At 20.9% G+C, this 15,140-nt stretch overlaps 13 protein-coding genes and 24 non-coding genes across 37 annotated transcripts; 15 read left to right on the top strand and 22 right to left on the bottom strand. All coding sequences in view use genetic code 5, as the record gives it.

Moving 5' to 3' along the window:
* The first annotated feature begins 290 nt into the window (after nt 1-290).
* On the top strand, nt 291-1,079 carry rrnS. Its single transcript has one exon. It is a non-coding gene; the product is annotated as a 12S ribosomal RNA (ribosomal RNA).
* On the top strand, nt 1,080-1,151 carry trnV(tac). Its single transcript has one exon. It is a non-coding gene; the product is annotated as a tRNA-Val (tRNA).
* Nucleotides 1,152-2,478, top strand: rrnL. Its single transcript has one exon. It is a non-coding gene; the product is annotated as a 16S ribosomal RNA (ribosomal RNA).
* On the top strand, nt 2,479-2,543 carry trnL1(tag). Its single transcript has one exon. It is a non-coding gene; the product is annotated as a tRNA-Leu (tRNA).
* On the top strand, nt 2,544-3,494 carry ND1 (NADH dehydrogenase subunit 1). Its single transcript has one exon. It carries the CDS (start codon nt 2,544-2,546, stop codon nt 3,492-3,494), a length of 951 nt encoding a protein of 316 aa, YP_010419969.1.
* A 17-nt stretch (nt 3,495-3,511) lies between these two features.
* On the bottom strand, nt 3,512-3,580 carry trnS2(tga). Its single transcript has one exon. It is a non-coding gene; the product is annotated as a tRNA-Ser (tRNA).
* On the bottom strand, nt 3,579-4,715 carry CYTB (cytochrome b). The gene has a single exon. The coding sequence runs from the start codon at nt 4,713-4,715 to the stop codon at nt 3,579-3,581; it is 1,137 nt and encodes a 378-aa protein (YP_010419968.1).
* Nucleotides 4,715-5,239, bottom strand: ND6 (NADH dehydrogenase subunit 6). The gene has a single exon. It carries the CDS (start codon nt 5,237-5,239, stop codon nt 4,715-4,717), a length of 525 nt encoding a protein of 174 aa, YP_010419967.1.
* A 2-nt stretch (nt 5,240-5,241) lies between these two features.
* trnP(tgg) lies at nt 5,242-5,307 on the top strand. The gene has a single exon. It is a non-coding gene; the product is annotated as a tRNA-Pro (tRNA).
* trnT(tgt) lies at nt 5,308-5,373 on the bottom strand. Its single transcript has one exon. It is a non-coding gene; the product is annotated as a tRNA-Thr (tRNA).
* A 9-nt stretch (nt 5,374-5,382) lies between these two features.
* On the top strand, nt 5,383-5,682 carry ND4L (NADH dehydrogenase subunit 4L). The gene has a single exon. It carries the CDS (start codon nt 5,383-5,385, stop codon nt 5,680-5,682), a length of 300 nt encoding a protein of 99 aa, YP_010419966.1.
* Nucleotides 5,676-7,018, top strand: ND4 (NADH dehydrogenase subunit 4). The gene has a single exon. A coding segment is annotated over exon 1 (1,343 nt).
* On the top strand, nt 7,018-7,082 carry trnH(gtg). Its single transcript has one exon. It is a non-coding gene; the product is annotated as a tRNA-His (tRNA).
* ND5 (NADH dehydrogenase subunit 5) lies at nt 7,083-8,823 on the top strand. The gene has a single exon. A coding segment is annotated over exon 1 (1,741 nt).
* On the top strand, nt 8,824-8,891 carry trnF(gaa). The gene has a single exon. It is a non-coding gene; the product is annotated as a tRNA-Phe (tRNA).
* On the bottom strand, nt 8,890-8,956 carry trnE(ttc). The gene has a single exon. It is a non-coding gene; the product is annotated as a tRNA-Glu (tRNA).
* Nucleotide 8,957: 1 nt separating this feature from the next.
* Nucleotides 8,958-9,024, top strand: trnS1(gct). The gene has a single exon. It is a non-coding gene; the product is annotated as a tRNA-Ser (tRNA).
* Nucleotide 9,025: 1 nt separating this feature from the next.
* trnN(gtt) lies at nt 9,026-9,091 on the bottom strand. Its single transcript has one exon. It is a non-coding gene; the product is annotated as a tRNA-Asn (tRNA).
* Nucleotides 9,092-9,156, bottom strand: trnA(tgc). Its single transcript has one exon. It is a non-coding gene; the product is annotated as a tRNA-Ala (tRNA).
* On the bottom strand, nt 9,157-9,220 carry trnR(tcg). Its single transcript has one exon. It is a non-coding gene; the product is annotated as a tRNA-Arg (tRNA).
* ND3 (NADH dehydrogenase subunit 3) lies at nt 9,219-9,572 on the bottom strand. The gene has a single exon. It carries the CDS (start codon nt 9,570-9,572, stop codon nt 9,219-9,221), a length of 354 nt encoding a protein of 117 aa, YP_010419963.1.
* On the bottom strand, nt 9,573-9,639 carry trnG(tcc). Its single transcript has one exon. It is a non-coding gene; the product is annotated as a tRNA-Gly (tRNA).
* COX3 (cytochrome c oxidase subunit 3) lies at nt 9,639-10,426 on the bottom strand. The gene has a single exon. A coding segment is annotated over exon 1 (788 nt).
* On the bottom strand, nt 10,426-11,106 carry ATP6 (ATP synthase F0 subunit 6). Its single transcript has one exon. The coding sequence runs from the start codon at nt 11,104-11,106 to the stop codon at nt 10,426-10,428; it is 681 nt and encodes a 226-aa protein (YP_010419961.1).
* On the bottom strand, nt 11,100-11,261 carry ATP8 (ATP synthase F0 subunit 8). Its single transcript has one exon. It carries the CDS (start codon nt 11,259-11,261, stop codon nt 11,100-11,102), a length of 162 nt encoding a protein of 53 aa, YP_010419960.1.
* On the bottom strand, nt 11,262-11,329 carry trnD(gtc). Its single transcript has one exon. It is a non-coding gene; the product is annotated as a tRNA-Asp (tRNA).
* A 28-nt stretch (nt 11,330-11,357) lies between these two features.
* On the bottom strand, nt 11,358-11,428 carry trnK(ctt). Its single transcript has one exon. It is a non-coding gene; the product is annotated as a tRNA-Lys (tRNA).
* Nucleotides 11,429-12,113, bottom strand: COX2 (cytochrome c oxidase subunit 2). The gene has a single exon. A coding segment is annotated over exon 1 (685 nt).
* Nucleotide 12,114: 1 nt separating this feature from the next.
* trnL2(taa) lies at nt 12,115-12,180 on the bottom strand. The gene has a single exon. It is a non-coding gene; the product is annotated as a tRNA-Leu (tRNA).
* COX1 (cytochrome c oxidase subunit 1) lies at nt 12,181-13,717 on the bottom strand (the record flags this gene model as incomplete). The annotated part of the gene is made up of 1 exon: nt 12,181-13,717. A coding segment is annotated over one exon (1,537 nt), but the record flags the coding sequence as incomplete, so codon positions are not given.
* Nucleotides 13,716-13,781, top strand: trnY(gta). Its single transcript has one exon. It is a non-coding gene; the product is annotated as a tRNA-Tyr (tRNA).
* Nucleotides 13,782-13,846, top strand: trnC(gca). The gene has a single exon. It is a non-coding gene; the product is annotated as a tRNA-Cys (tRNA).
* On the bottom strand, nt 13,846-13,914 carry trnW(tca). Its single transcript has one exon. It is a non-coding gene; the product is annotated as a tRNA-Trp (tRNA).
* Nucleotides 13,913-14,938, bottom strand: ND2 (NADH dehydrogenase subunit 2). Its single transcript has one exon. It carries the CDS (start codon nt 14,936-14,938, stop codon nt 13,913-13,915), a length of 1,026 nt encoding a protein of 341 aa, YP_010419957.1.
* On the bottom strand, nt 14,939-15,007 carry trnM(cat). Its single transcript has one exon. It is a non-coding gene; the product is annotated as a tRNA-Met (tRNA).
* trnQ(ttg) lies at nt 15,007-15,075 on the top strand. The gene has a single exon. It is a non-coding gene; the product is annotated as a tRNA-Gln (tRNA).
* On the bottom strand, nt 15,073-15,140 carry trnI(gat). The gene has a single exon. It is a non-coding gene; the product is annotated as a tRNA-Ile (tRNA).

Below are 15,140 nucleotides of genomic sequence, written 5' to 3'. Positions count from 1 at the left end.
TATATTAATAATATAAATAATTAATATTAATTATTTATATTATTAATATATTTAATATTTATAAATATATATAAATTTTTAAAAAAAAAATAATATATAAATAATTATTGATTTAATAATTTTAAATTAATAAAAAAAAAAAAAAAAAATTAGGGGAATTTTCTGAGATGAATGTACTTTAAATAATTATTAAATTAATAAATTATAAATTTTATTAAAAATGTAATATATTTATTATAATATTAATTAAATTAAATAATATTTTATAATTTTATTTTTATTATTTGTAAATAATATTTTATTTTAGTTAAAAATTTTATTATTATTTTATTTTACATGTAAATTTTTGTATGAATTAATTATAAATTTTAAAAATTATAATTTTAAATTTATTCGCAGTAATTGATATTAATTATAAAAGAAATTTTGAATTAGTAATAATATATAGTATTGGTAAAATTTGTGCCAGCTACTGCGGTTATACAAATAATACAAATAAAAATTTTTAGTATTAGTTAAATTGTTAAAAATTAATTTATATTTAAATTTATTAAGTGAAATTTTTAAATTTATTTATTATTAAATTTAGATTAATTTAAGCTATAAAAATTTTATAATAAACTAGGATTAGATACCCTATTATTAAAATTAAATAAAAATATATTAAAGTAGTATTAGTTATATTCTTAAAATTTAAAAAATTTGGCGGTGTTTTAGTCTATTTAGAGGAATCTGTTCTGTTATTGATAATCCACGTTGGACCTAACTTAAATTTGTATTCAATTTGTATATCGTCGTCATCAGAATATATTATAAGATTAATAATTTTCTTAATATTTTATTAAATAAAATGTCAGGTCAAGGTGCAGTTTATATTTAAGTAGAAATGGATTACAATAAATTTATTTATACGGATAATTATTTGAAATAAAAATTTGAAGGTGGATTTAATAGTAATATAAAAAAGATTATTTATATGATTATAGCTCTAAAACATGCACATATCGCCCGTCGCTCTCATTTTTAAAATGAGATAAGTCGTAACATAGTAGATGTACTGGAAAGTGTATCTAGAATGACAATTTAAAGCTTAATTAGTAAAGTATTTCATTTACATTGAAAAGAAATTTGTGCAAATCAATTTAAATTGATAATAATTATTTATTAATTATATTTTTTTTTATTAAAATTAATAATAAAAATAATTTTAATTTTGATTGTTTTAGTAATTTATAATGAAATAATAATTTTAATTATAGTGTATTAGTATTTTAAAAGAATATTGAAATAATTTGAAAAATTTTTAATTTAAAAGAAAATTTAATTTATTGTACCTTGTGTATCAGGGTTTATTAATTAATAAATTATTATATTAATTTTTCTCGAATTTTAAAGATTTAATTATATATGAAAGTTACTGTAAAATAATTATTTTTAATATATAATTAGAAATGAAATGTTAATCGTTTTAAAATATATCTAGTTTTTTAAGAAATAAATTTAATTTAATTTATTAATATTATTTAATTAATTTTTAAAATTAAATAAATTAATAAAATAATATTTTAAGGGATAAGCTTTAAAATAAATTTTTATATTTTTATAATTTTTAAATAAATGTAAGCTTAAAAATAGTTAACATTAATAAATTTGTTATAATTTATTTTTAAATAAAAATTATTTATTTTTAAAATTAAATTATTTATTAAAATATAAATTTTAATTATTAAAATTTATTAATTATGATAAAATTAGTATAAAAATTTATAAACTATAATTTATTTGTTAGGTTTTAATGAAGAATTCGGCAAATTAAATATATTCACCTGTTTAACAAAAACATGTCTTTTTGAAATTTATTTAAAGTCTAACCTGCCCACTGAAATTTAAAGGGCCGCGGTATTTTGACCGTGCGAAGGTAGCATAATCAATAGTCTTTTAATTGAAGGCTGGTATGAATGGTTGAATGAGATATATACTGTTTTTTTAAAATTTAAATAGAATTTTATTTTTTAATTAAAAAGTTAAAATGTAATTAAAGGACGAGAAGACCCTATAGATCTTTATTTTTATAAATTATAATTTATAAAAATTATTAAATTTTATAGTTTTTATAAAATTTTATTGGGGTGATATTAAAATTTAATAAACTTTTTTTTATTATTTACATTGATTTATGAATTTAAGATCCTTTTATTAAGATTATAAAATTAAGTTACCTTAGGGATAACAGCGTAATTTTTTTAGAGAGTTCATATCGATAAAAAAGATTGCGACCTCGATGTTGGATTAAGAATTATTTTTAGGTGTAGAAGTTTAAAGTTTAGGTCTGTTCGACCTTTGAATTCTTACATGATCTGAGTTCAGACCGGCGTAAGCCAGGTTGGTTTCTATCCTTAATAAAAATTATATTGTAGTACGAAAGGACCTAATATAAAAAATATAATTTTATAATATTGAAAATTATTAAATTAATTTACTATTTTGGCAGATTAGTGCAATAAATTTAGAATTTATAAATATAATTTTTATTATAAATAGTATTGTTTATATTTGATATAATATTACCTTTAATTGGAAGTTTATTATTAATTATTTGTGTAATAGTAGGAGTAGCTTTTTTAACTTTATTAGAGCGAAAAGTTTTAGGTTACATTCAAATTCGAAAGGGTCCTAATAAAGTAGGATTTAATGGATTATTACAACCGTTTAGTGATGCTGTAAAATTATTTACTAAGGAACAAACATATCCATTATTATCTAATTATATTTCTTATTATTTTTCTCCTATTTTTTCTTTATTTTTATCTTTATTAATTTGATTATGTATTCCTTATTTAATTAAATTATATTCTTTTAATTTAGGTATTTTATTTTTTTTATGTTGTACAAGTTTAGGGGTTTATACTGTAATAATTGCAGGGTGATCTTCTAATTCTAATTATGCTTTATTGGGGGGATTACGAGCAGTTGCTCAAACTATTTCTTATGAAGTAAGTTTGGCTTTAATTTTATTAAGATTTATTTTTTTAATTGGAGATTATAATTTTTTACAATTTTTTAATTATCAAAATTATGTATGATTTATTATATTTTGTTTTCCTTTAGGTTTAGTTTGGTTAGCTTCATGTTTAGCAGAAACTAATCGTACTCCTTTTGATTTTGCTGAAGGAGAATCTGAATTAGTTTCAGGATTTAATGTTGAATATAGAAGAGGTAGTTTTGCTTTAATTTTTTTAGCAGAATATTCAAGAATTTTATTTATAAGTATATTATTTGTAGTAATTTTTTTAGGTTCTGATATTTATAGATTAATATTTTTTTTAAAATTAACTTTTATTTCTTTTATTTTTATTTGAGTTCGAGGTACTTTACCTCGATTTCGTTATGATAAATTAATATATTTAGCTTGAAAAAGTTTTTTACCTTTATCTTTAAATTATTTATTTTTTTTTATTGGATTAAAAATTTTTTTTATATCTTTATTATTTTAATGAATATATTTTAGTATAAAAATTAATAGAAGATTGAACTTCTTTCTTATGTTTTCAAGACATATGCTTATAAAAGCTTATTAATTAATTTAATAACTTATCTCATAATTTTGCTAATAAAGGGTTAATTAAAAAATATGCAAAATATAATACTGTTAAGATTTGTCCTGTTAAAATATAAGGATCTTCTACAGGTCGAGCCCCAATTCATGTTAATAAAGAAGCAATAATTACTATATTTCAAAATAAAATTTGATTTAATGGATAAAATTGTAATCCTCGGAATTTTCTAGAGTGAGTAAATGGTAAAATTAATAAAATAGCAATAGATAAAACTAATGCAATAACTCCTCCTAATTTATTAGGAATAGATCGTAAAATTGCATATGCAAATAAAAAATATCATTCAGGTTGAATATGAACAGGGGTTACTAAAGGATTAGCAGGAATAAAATTTTCTGGATCTATTAATAAATAATTAAATTTTCAAATAAAAGCAATTAAAATTCATAAAAATACTACAAATCCAAAAATATCCTTATAAATAAAATATGGATGAAAAGGAATTTTATCAACATTTCTATTTAATCCTAATGGATTATTAGATCCTGTTTGATGTAAAAATAATAAATGAATTATTATTAAAGCTAAAATAATAAATGGAAAAATAAAATGAAAAGTAAAAAATCGTGTTAAAGTTGCGTTATCTACTGCAAATCCTCCTCAAATTCATTGTACTAAATCTATTCCTAAATAAGGAACTGCTGATAGTAAATTAGTAATAACAGTAGCTCCTCAAAAAGATATTTGTCCTCAAGGTAATACATATCCTAAGAATCCAGTTGCTATTGTTAAAAATAAAATAATTACTCCTGTATTTCAAGTTATATGGTATAAATAAGATTCATAATATACTCCTCGACCTACATGTATAAATAAACAAGCAAAAAAAAAAGAAGCTCCATTTGCATGACAAATTCGTAAAAATCATCCATTATTTACGTCTCGACAAATGTGATTTACACTATTAAAGGCTGTTTCAATATCTGCAGCATAATGTATAGCTAAAAATAATCCAGTTAAAATTTGTAATATTAAACATAAACCTAATAAAGAACCAAAATTTCATCATGCTGAAATATTTGATGGGGCAGGTAAATCTACTAAAGCATTATTAGCAATTCTAATTAAAGGGTGTGTTTTTCGGATTGGTTTAAACATTAATTTAGTGGACGTAAAGGTCCATAAAATTTTTTTGTAATTTTTACTGTTACTAATAAAGTTAGAAATAAGTAATTAATTAAAAGTAAAGTAATTAGATTAGTTGGGAAATTATATATTTTATTTAATATTAAAATATTTTCATTAATTAAGTTATTTATTATTGAAAAATTTTCTATTTCTATATTTATTATAAATTGTTCAATTAATGATTTATCAATTAAAAAAAATATTATTCTTATAAAAAATAATATTATAATTCTAAATATTACTAATTTAAATGATATAGAAAATATTTCATTTGATGATAAAGATGTTACATAAATAAATAAAATTAATATTCCTCCTAAAAAAATTAAAAATAATGTATATGAAAATCAAAATGTTTTTACATAAATTCCAGTAATTAAACAAGTTAATAATGTTTGAATTAATAATATTAATCCTATTGATAAAGGATGTTTTATTTGTATAAATACAAATCTTATAATTAAGCAAATGATTATAATTATTAATTTTGTAATATCAAGAAATAGTTTATTAAAAATATTAGCTTTGGAAGTTAATGAAAAAGAAATTTCTTTTTTCTTGAAGTTTAAAAAAAAATAATTTTTATTTTTAGTTTACAAGACTAATGTTTTTGTTAAACTATTTAAACTAATATTTAATGGCAAATATATTTTTAATTTTTTATTTATCTATAATTATATTTATATTTGGTTGTATAGTATTTGTTTCAAATCGAAAGCATTTATTATCAACTTTATTAAGATTAGAATATATAGTTTTAAGATTATTTATTTTTTTATTTTTTTATTTAAATTTTATAAATTATGAGTTATATTTTAGTATATTTTTTTTAACTTTTTGTGTTTGTGAAGGAGTTTTAGGTTTATCTATTTTAGTTTCTATAATTCGAACTCATGGTAATGATTATTTTCAAAGATTTTCTATTTTACAATGTTAAAATTTATTTTTATAATATTATTTATATTTTTTTTATCTTTTTTTAAGAATTTTTTTTGAACGGTTCAAAATTTATTATTTTTAATAAGTTTTATATTTATATTAAGTTTAAGTTCTTTAAATTATTTTAATTATATTTCTTACTATTTTGGGATTGATATAATTTCTTATGGATTAATTTTATTAAGATTTTGAATTTGTTCATTAATATTAATAGCAAGAGAAAAAGTATTTTATTATAATAATTATGAAAAATTATTTATTTTTATAATTTTATTTTTATTATTAATATTAGTATTAACTTTTAGTTCTATAAGAATATTTATATTTTATTTATTTTTTGAAGCAAGTTTAATTCCTACCTTATTTTTAATTTTAGGTTGAGGATATCAACCTGAGCGATTACAAGCTGGAATTTATTTATTATTTTATACTTTATTAGCTTCTTTACCTTTATTAATTGGAATTTTTTATACTTTATATTTTTTAAATAGTTTATCTTTTACTTTATTGTTAAATTATAGATTTATAAATATAAATTTATTATATTTATCTATAATTTTTGCTTTTTTAGTTAAAATACCAATATTTTTAGTTCATTTATGATTACCTAAGGCTCATGTTGAAGCTCCCGTTTCTGGTTCAATAATTTTAGCTGGTATTTTATTAAAATTGGGGGGATATGGTCTTTTACGAATATTTTCATTGTTACAAAATTCTGGAGTTAAATATAATTATTGATGAATTAGAATTAGTTTAGTAGGAGGAGTATTAATTAGTTTAGTTTGTTTACGACAAACAGATTTAAAGGCTTTAATTGCATATTCATCAGTAGCTCATATAGGAATTGTTTTAAGAGGGTTATTAACTATGACTTATTGAGGATTAACAGGATCATATGCATTAATAATTGCTCATGGGTTATGTTCATCAGGATTATTTTGTTTAGCAAATATTTCTTATGAACGAATAGGAAGTCGTAGTTTATTAATTAATAAGGGGTTATTAAATTTTATACCTACTTTAAGTTTATGGTGATTTTTATTATGTTCAGGTAATATAGCTGCTCCTCCAACTTTAAATTTATTAGGAGAAATTTCTTTATTAAATAGAATTGTTGCTTGATCATGAGTTTCTATAATTATATTATCTTTATTATCATTTTTTAGAGCTGCATATTCATTATATTTATTTGCTTATAGACAACATGGAAAAATTTATTCTGGAGTTTATTTTTTTTCTGTTGGGTCTGTTCGAGAATTTTTATTATTAATATTACATTGATTACCTTTAAATTTATTAATTTTAAAAAGTAATTTTTGTATATTATGAATTTATTTAAATAGTTTAAAAAAAATATTGATTTGTGGTGTCAATGATATGAATTATTCATTTTAGATCGTGAATTATTTAATTAATTATTGTAAAATTAGATTTTATGTTTTAATTTTTATTAGATTTTCTTTATTTTTAATTAGATTAAAGTTTTTATTAAAAGATTTAGTTTATTTTATTGAATGAGAAATTTTAAGTCTTCAATCTATATCTATTGTTATAACGTTTTTATTTGATTGAATAAGATTAATATTTATATCTTTTGTTTTATTAATTTCTTCTTTAGTTATTTTCTATAGAAATCAATATATAGAAGAAGATTATAATATTAATCGATTTATTTTATTAGTTTTAATATTTGTTATATCAATAATAATATTAATTATTAGTCCTAATTTAATTAGAATTTTATTAGGATGAGATGGATTAGGGTTAGTTTCTTATTGTTTAGTTATTTATTTTCAAAATGTTAAATCTTATAATGCTGGTATATTAACTGCGCTATCTAATCGAATTGGAGATGTGGCATTATTATTAGCAATTGCTTGAATATTGAATTATGGAAGATGAAATTATATTTTTTATTTAGAATTAATAAAAAATAATATTGAAATAATAATTATTGGTGGGTTAGTTATATTAGCTGCTATAACAAAAAGTGCTCAAATTCCTTTTTCTTCTTGATTACCTGCTGCTATAGCAGCTCCAACTCCAGTATCAGCTTTAGTACATTCTTCAACTTTAGTTACGGCTGGGGTATATTTATTAATTCGATTTAATGAATTATTAATAAATTGATGAATAAGTCCTTTTTTATTATTAATTTCTGGTTTAACTATATTTATAGCAGGATTAGGTGCTAATTTTGAATTTGATTTAAAAAAAATTATTGCTTTATCAACATTAAGTCAATTAGGGTTAATAATAAGAATTCTATCAATAGGATTTTATAAATTAGCTTTTTTTCATTTATTAACTCATGCATTATTTAAGGCTTTATTATTTATATGTGCAGGTTCAATTATTCATAATATAAAAAATTCTCAAGATATTCGTATAATAGGAAGATTAAGAATAAGAATGCCTTTAACATGTAGTTGTTTAAATGTAGCTAATTTAGCTTTATGTGGTATGCCTTTTTTAGCAGGATTTTATTCTAAGGATTTAATTTTAGAAATAGTAATGTTAAGATATGTTAATATTTTTTCTTTTTTTCTTTTTTTTTTTAGTACAGGCTTAACTGTATGTTATTCCTTTCGTTTAGTTTATTATTCAATAGTTGGAGATTTTAATAGAAGAAGTTTACATCCTTTAAATGATAAGGGTTGAACTATATTATTTAGAATTTTTTTTTTAATAATTATAGCAATTATTGGTGGGAGTATATTAAGTTGATTAATATTTTTGAATCCTAGAATAATTTGTTTGCCTTTGGAAATAAAATTATTAACTTTAATTGTTTGTTTATTAGGGGGTTTTATTGGTTATTTAATAAGAAATGTTAGTTTATTTTTTATAAATAAGGGATTATATTTATATAATTATACTTATTTTATAGGTTCTATATGATTTATACCAACAATCTCTACATTAGGAATTATTAATTATCCATTAAAATTAGGATTATATTCTTATAAAAGTTTTGATCAAGGATGAAGAGAATTTTTTGGTAGACAAATATTATATAATCAACTTAAATCATATTCTTTATATTTACAGGAATTTCAAAATAATAGTTTAAAAATTTATTTATTAAGTTATATATTATGATTTATTATTTTATTAATATTAATTTTGTTAATTAATTAATTTAAATAGCTTAAAATTAGAGCATAACATTGAAGATGTTAGGGTGATTGTTTAAATCTTTAAATATTTATAAAAAAATAAATTTTTATTTTTACATTGAAAATGTAAGGTTTTTGTTAAACTATATAAATAGAAATATGTTGATCAAGAATAAGCTGCTAACTTTTTTCTTTAATGGTTTAATTCCATTTATATTTCTTAATTGGAATTTTAAATAATTCAATTTTATCATTAACAGTGATATACCTCTCTTTGGTTTCAATTAATAAGGTAAATTGATAAATCAATACTTTTTAAATGCAAATTAAATGTTATAGTTAACTATTACCCTAAAATATGGGTGAATTTCACCTAAGATTAGGCCGAAACTAATTGCAATTTATCGCTTCATATTTAATTATTTCATTCTAATGCTCCTTGATTTCATTCATGATATAATCCAATTAATAAAATAAAAATAAAAAATAAAGCAGTAATTGTTCAATTAATTAAATTAGATATTTTAATAATTAAAATTATAGGAAGTAATAAGGCAATTTCTACATCAAAAATTAAAAAAATAATTGCAATTAAAAAAAATCGTAAAGAAAAAGGTAGTCGAGAAGAATTTATAGGATCAAATCCACATTCAAATGGAGAACATTTTTCTCGATCTAATAAAGTTTTTTTTGATAATAATGTAGCTAATATTATTACAATGATTGTAATTAAAAAAATAATTAAAGTTATTGTGGATATTAATAATATTATTTATACTAAAATTATTTAGTCCTTATGATTGGAAGTCATATATACAAATATATACTTTATAAATATCTACCTCATCAATAAATAGAAATATATAAAAATAATCAAACTACATCAACAAAATGTCAATATCAAGCAGCAGCTTCAAATCCAAAGTGATGGTTTTTAGAAAAATGATAATTAATATGTCGAAGAAAGCAAATTAATAAAAAAGTTGTTCCAATTAATACATGTAATCCATGAAATCCTGTTGCTATAAAAAATGTTGATCCATATACTGCGTCTGCAATAGTAAATGGTGCTTCAATATATTCATATGCTTGAAGAATAGAAAAATAAACTCCTAAAATAATTGTAAAAAATAAACTTTGAGTTGCTTGTGAATGATTATTTTCTATAAGTGCATGATGGGCTCATGTAACTGTTACTCCTGAAGCTAAAAGAATTGCAGTATTTAATAAAGGGATTTGAAAAGGATTAAAAGCAATAATTCCTACTGGAGGTCATGTTATTCCTAATTCTACAGTTGGAGATAATCTACTATGAAAAAAAGCTCAAAAAAATGAAATAAAGAAAAATACTTCAGAAACAATAAATAAAATTATTCCTCATCGTAATCCAATAGTAACTTGAAATGTATGTAGTCCTTGAAATGTTCCTTCTCGAGAAATGTCTCGTCATCATTGATATATAGTTAAAATTGTAATAATATTTCCTAAGATAAATAATGTTATTGTGTATTGATGAAATCATTGTACTAATCCAGATACAGTAGTTATAGTTCCAATTGCTCCTGTTAATGGTCAAGGGCTATAATCTACTAAATGAAAGGGGTGATTTGCATGTGTTGACATTAATTTACTTCTCTTGAATAAAGAGTACTTAATACTGCAAATACATAAGATTGAATAATTGCAACTGCGGATTCTAATACTAATAAAGCAATTTGTGTTGTTAAAATTAATGATAAAATAATATAATTAGATGACATAGGTCCTGTATTACCTAATAATGTTAATAGTAAATGACCTGCAATTATATTAGCTGTTAATCGAACAGCTAAAGTTCCTGGTCGAATAACATTTCTAATTGTTTCAATACATACTATAAAAGGTATTAAAACAGGTGGAGTTCCTTGTGGAACTAAATGAGCAAATATGTGTTGTGTATGGTTAATTCATCCATATAATATAAAACTTAATCATAAAGGGAAAGCTAAAGCTAATGTTAGAGTTAAATGACTAGTTCTTGTAAAAATATAAGGAAATAATCCTAAGAAATTATTAAATATAATTAATGAAAATAATGAAATAAATATTAGAGTTCTTCCATTATGACCTGAAGGTCCTAATAGTGTTTTAAATTCTTTGTGTAAAGTTAATAAAATATTATTTCAAATAATTTGAAATCGATTAGGTATTAATCAATAAGATATAGGAATTAAAAATAATCCTAAAAAAGTACTTAATCAATTTAATGATAAGTTTAAAATAGTTGTTGATGGGTCGAATACAGAAAATAAGTTAGTTATCATTTTCAATTTAATTTATTAAATTTAATATTTAAAGATTGAGATGTTTTTAATGGAGTATAAAAAAATGCAAAATAATTTAGAATATTAAAAATTACTAATGTAATTGAAAATATTACAAATAAAATTAATCAATTAATAGGGGCTATTTGTGGAATAAAAAAATATTAGATTTTACTAATTTTTTTAGTTTGACATACTAAGGTTTTTATAAAACTAATTTTTTGTTATATATATATATATATATATATATTTCATTAGAAGTAAGTGCTAATTTACTATTATATGATTTAAGAGATCATTACTTGCTTTCAGTCATCTAATGAATTAGTTATTGAAGAAATTCATTTAATAAAATAATTTATAGGAATACTTTCTACTACAATTGGTATAAAACTATGATTAGCTCCACAAATTTCTGAACATTGTCCAAAAAATAATCCGGGACGATTAATAATAAAATTAAGTTGATTTAATCGTCCAGGTGTAGCATCAACCTTTACACCTAATGAAGGAACTGTTCAAGAATGTAATACATCTGTTGCAGTTACTAAAATTCGAATTTGATTATTTATAGGTAATACAATTCGATTATCAACATCTAATAAACGAAATCCATTTATTTCTAATTCATTAGTTGGTACTATATAAGAATCGAATTCTAAATTTAAAAAATCTGAATATTCATAACTTCAATATCATTGATGTCCAATTGATTTTAAAGTAATAGAAGGTGTATTAATTTCGTCTATTAAGTATAATAATCGTAAAGAGGGGAAAGCAATAAATATTAAAATAATAGCTGGTAATACTGTTCAAATAATTTCAATAGTTTGTCCATGTAATAAAAATCGATTAGTAAATTGATTAAATATTAATATTCCTATAATATAACCAACTAAGATAGTAATTATTGTTAAAATTAATAATGTATGATCATGAAAAAAATTTAATTGTTCTATTAAAGGTGATGAACTATCTTGTAAACCTAAATTTGCTCATGTTGCCATTTTCTAATAAAAGATAAAATCTTTATATATGAAGCTTAAATTCATTGCACTAATCTGCCATATTAGAAATTATTAGTTAATAAAGGTAATTCAGCATAAGTATGTTCTGCTGGGGGAAGTGGATGATATCATTCAATTGATGAAGATAATTGTATTGGAAATGATGGTGTACGTTGAGTAATTATACTTTCTCAAATAATAAATAAGAAGTATAAAATACCAAATAATGAAATAGTTCTTCCTAATGAAGAAATAATATTTCATGTTAAGTAACTATCAGGGAAATCAGAATAACGACGAGGTATTCCTGCTAATCCTAAAAAATGTTGTGGAAAGAATGTTAAATTTACTCCAACAAATATAATTGAAAATTGAATTTTTAATCATGTAGGATTTATAGTTAATCCTGTTAATAAAGGGTATCAATGAATAAATCCTGCTATAATAGCAAATACAGCCCCTATAGATAATACATAATGAAAATGGGCAACAACATAATATGTATCGTGAAGAACAATATCAATTGATGAATTAGCTAAAACTACTCCAGTTAATCCTCCTACTGTAAATAAAAAAACAAACCCAAAAGATCAAAGTATAGCAGGTCTATAAGTCAATTGTGTTCCATGTAATGTAGCTAATCAACTAAAAATTTTAATTCCTGTAGGAACAGCAATAATTATTGTAGCTGAAGTAAAATAAGCTCGTGTATCTACGTCTATTCCTACTGTAAATATATGATGAGCTCAAACAATAAATCCTAATAACCCAATTGCTAATATAGCATAAATTATTCCTAAATTTCCAAATGTTTCCTTTTTACCTCTTTCTTGAGTAATAATATGAGAAATTATTCCAAATCCAGGTAAAATTAAAATATAAACTTCAGGATGACCAAAAAATCAAAATAAATGTTGATATAAAATTGGGTCTCCCCCACCAGCAGGATCAAAAAATGAAGTATTTAAATTTCGATCTGTTAATAATATAGTAATAGCTCCAGCTAATACAGGTAATGATAGTAATAATAAAATTGCTGTAATTACAACAGATCAAACAAATAAAGGTATTCGATCTAATGTAATTCCTGGTGATCGTATATTAATTACAGTAGTAATAAAATTAACAGCTCCTAAAATAGAAGAAATTCCTGCTAAATGTAAAGAAAAAATAGCTAAATCTACAGAAGCTCCTGCGTGAGCAATTCCAGAAGATAAAGGAGGATAAACAGTTCATCCAGTTCCTGCTCCATTTTCTACTATACTTCTAGAAATTAATAAAGTTAATGAAGGAGGTAATATTCAAAATCTTATATTATTTATTCGAGGGAATGCTATATCGGGGGCTCCTAATATAAGAGGTACTAATCAATTTCCAAATCCTCCAATTATAATAGGTATTACTATAAAAAAAATTATAATAAATGCATGAGCTGTTACAATAACATTATAAATTTGATCATCTCCAATAAAAGCTCCAGGATGACTTAATTCAGTACGAATAAGAATTCTTAAAGAAGTTCCTACTATTCCTGCTCAGGCTCCAAAAATAAAATATAATGTTCCAATATCCTTATGATTTGTAGAAAATAACCATTGTCGCGATTAAATGGCTGAAGTTTAGGCAATAAATTGTAAATTTATTTATGGGAATTATTCTCTTTAATCAGGCTTTATAGTCAATAATGATATTAGACTGCAATTCTAAAGGAATAATTTAATTTATTAAAGCTTAAGAATTAAAAGATTAATACAAATATTTTCAGCTTTGAAGGCTATTAGTTTATTTAACTTAAATTCTTAGATGATTAAATAAATTGAAAAAATTAAAATTAATCCTCTAATAGATATAAAATTAAAAGTTAATCTAATAATTGAAATTTTATTATTAAAATTATTTTTTAAAATTCAAGAATTTTTTTGATAGTTTAATATAAAAATTCTATAAGATAAACGTAAATAAAAATATAAAGTAATTAATGTTAAGCAAACTCTAATAAATAAAATAAACAATTGTCTTATATTAATTAAATTTTGAATTACTAATCATTTAGGTAAAAATCCTAAAAATGGAGGAAGACCTCCTAATGATAATAAATTTAAAAAAATGAAAAGTTTTACAATTGGATTTATTAATGAAATATTAAAAATTTGATTAAAATAAAATAATTTGAAATTATTGAATATTAAAATAATAGAAATAGATAAAAAAGAATATATTAAAAAATATGTTAATCAAAGTATTTCATTATTTATTATTGCTAATAATATTCAACCTAAATGATTAATTGAAGAAAAAGCTATTAATTTTCGTAAAGATGATTGATTTAATCCTCCTAAAGATCCAATTAATATTGATAAAATAATAGAAATTATAAAAAAATAATAAATAAAGTTATATGAAATTAATATTAAAGGTGCAATTTTTTGTCATGTTATTAAAATTAATCCATTAATTCAAGATAATCCTTCTATTACTTCTGGAAATCAAAAATGAAATGGAGCAGCTCCTCTTTTTAATAATAAAGTAGATAAAATTAAAATTTCATTTATTGAATGGTATATTGTTATATTTCTATTATAAAAAAATATTAATATAATAATACCAAATAAAAGAATTGAAGAAGCAAAAGCTTGAGTTAAAAAGTATTTTAAAGAACTTTCTGATGTTAATAAATTTTTTTTATTATCATTTATTAGGGGGATAAATGATAATAAATTAATTTCTAACCCTATTCATGCTCCTAATCAAGAATTTGATGAAATAGTTATTAATGTTCCAAAAACTAATGTAATTAAAAAAATATTGTTAGAAATTTTTTTGATTAAAAAGAAAAGGAGTATAACCTTTATAAGCGGGGTATGAGCCCAATAGCTTAATTAGCTTATCTTTTTATATTTTAGTGTATGATGCACAAAAGATTTTGATTCTTTTAGGAATAGTTTAATTCTATTAAATATAATGAATGAAATATTAAATTTCATGATTTACCCTATCAAGGTAATCCTTTTTATCAGGCAATTCATT

Source organism: Anopheles nili, mitochondrion, assembly GCF_943737925.1.
Source record: "Anopheles nili mitochondrion, complete genome".
NCBI lineage: Eukaryota > Metazoa > Arthropoda > Insecta > Diptera > Culicidae > Anopheles > Anopheles nili.
This window is presented reverse-complemented; position numbering and strand designations above follow the sequence as displayed.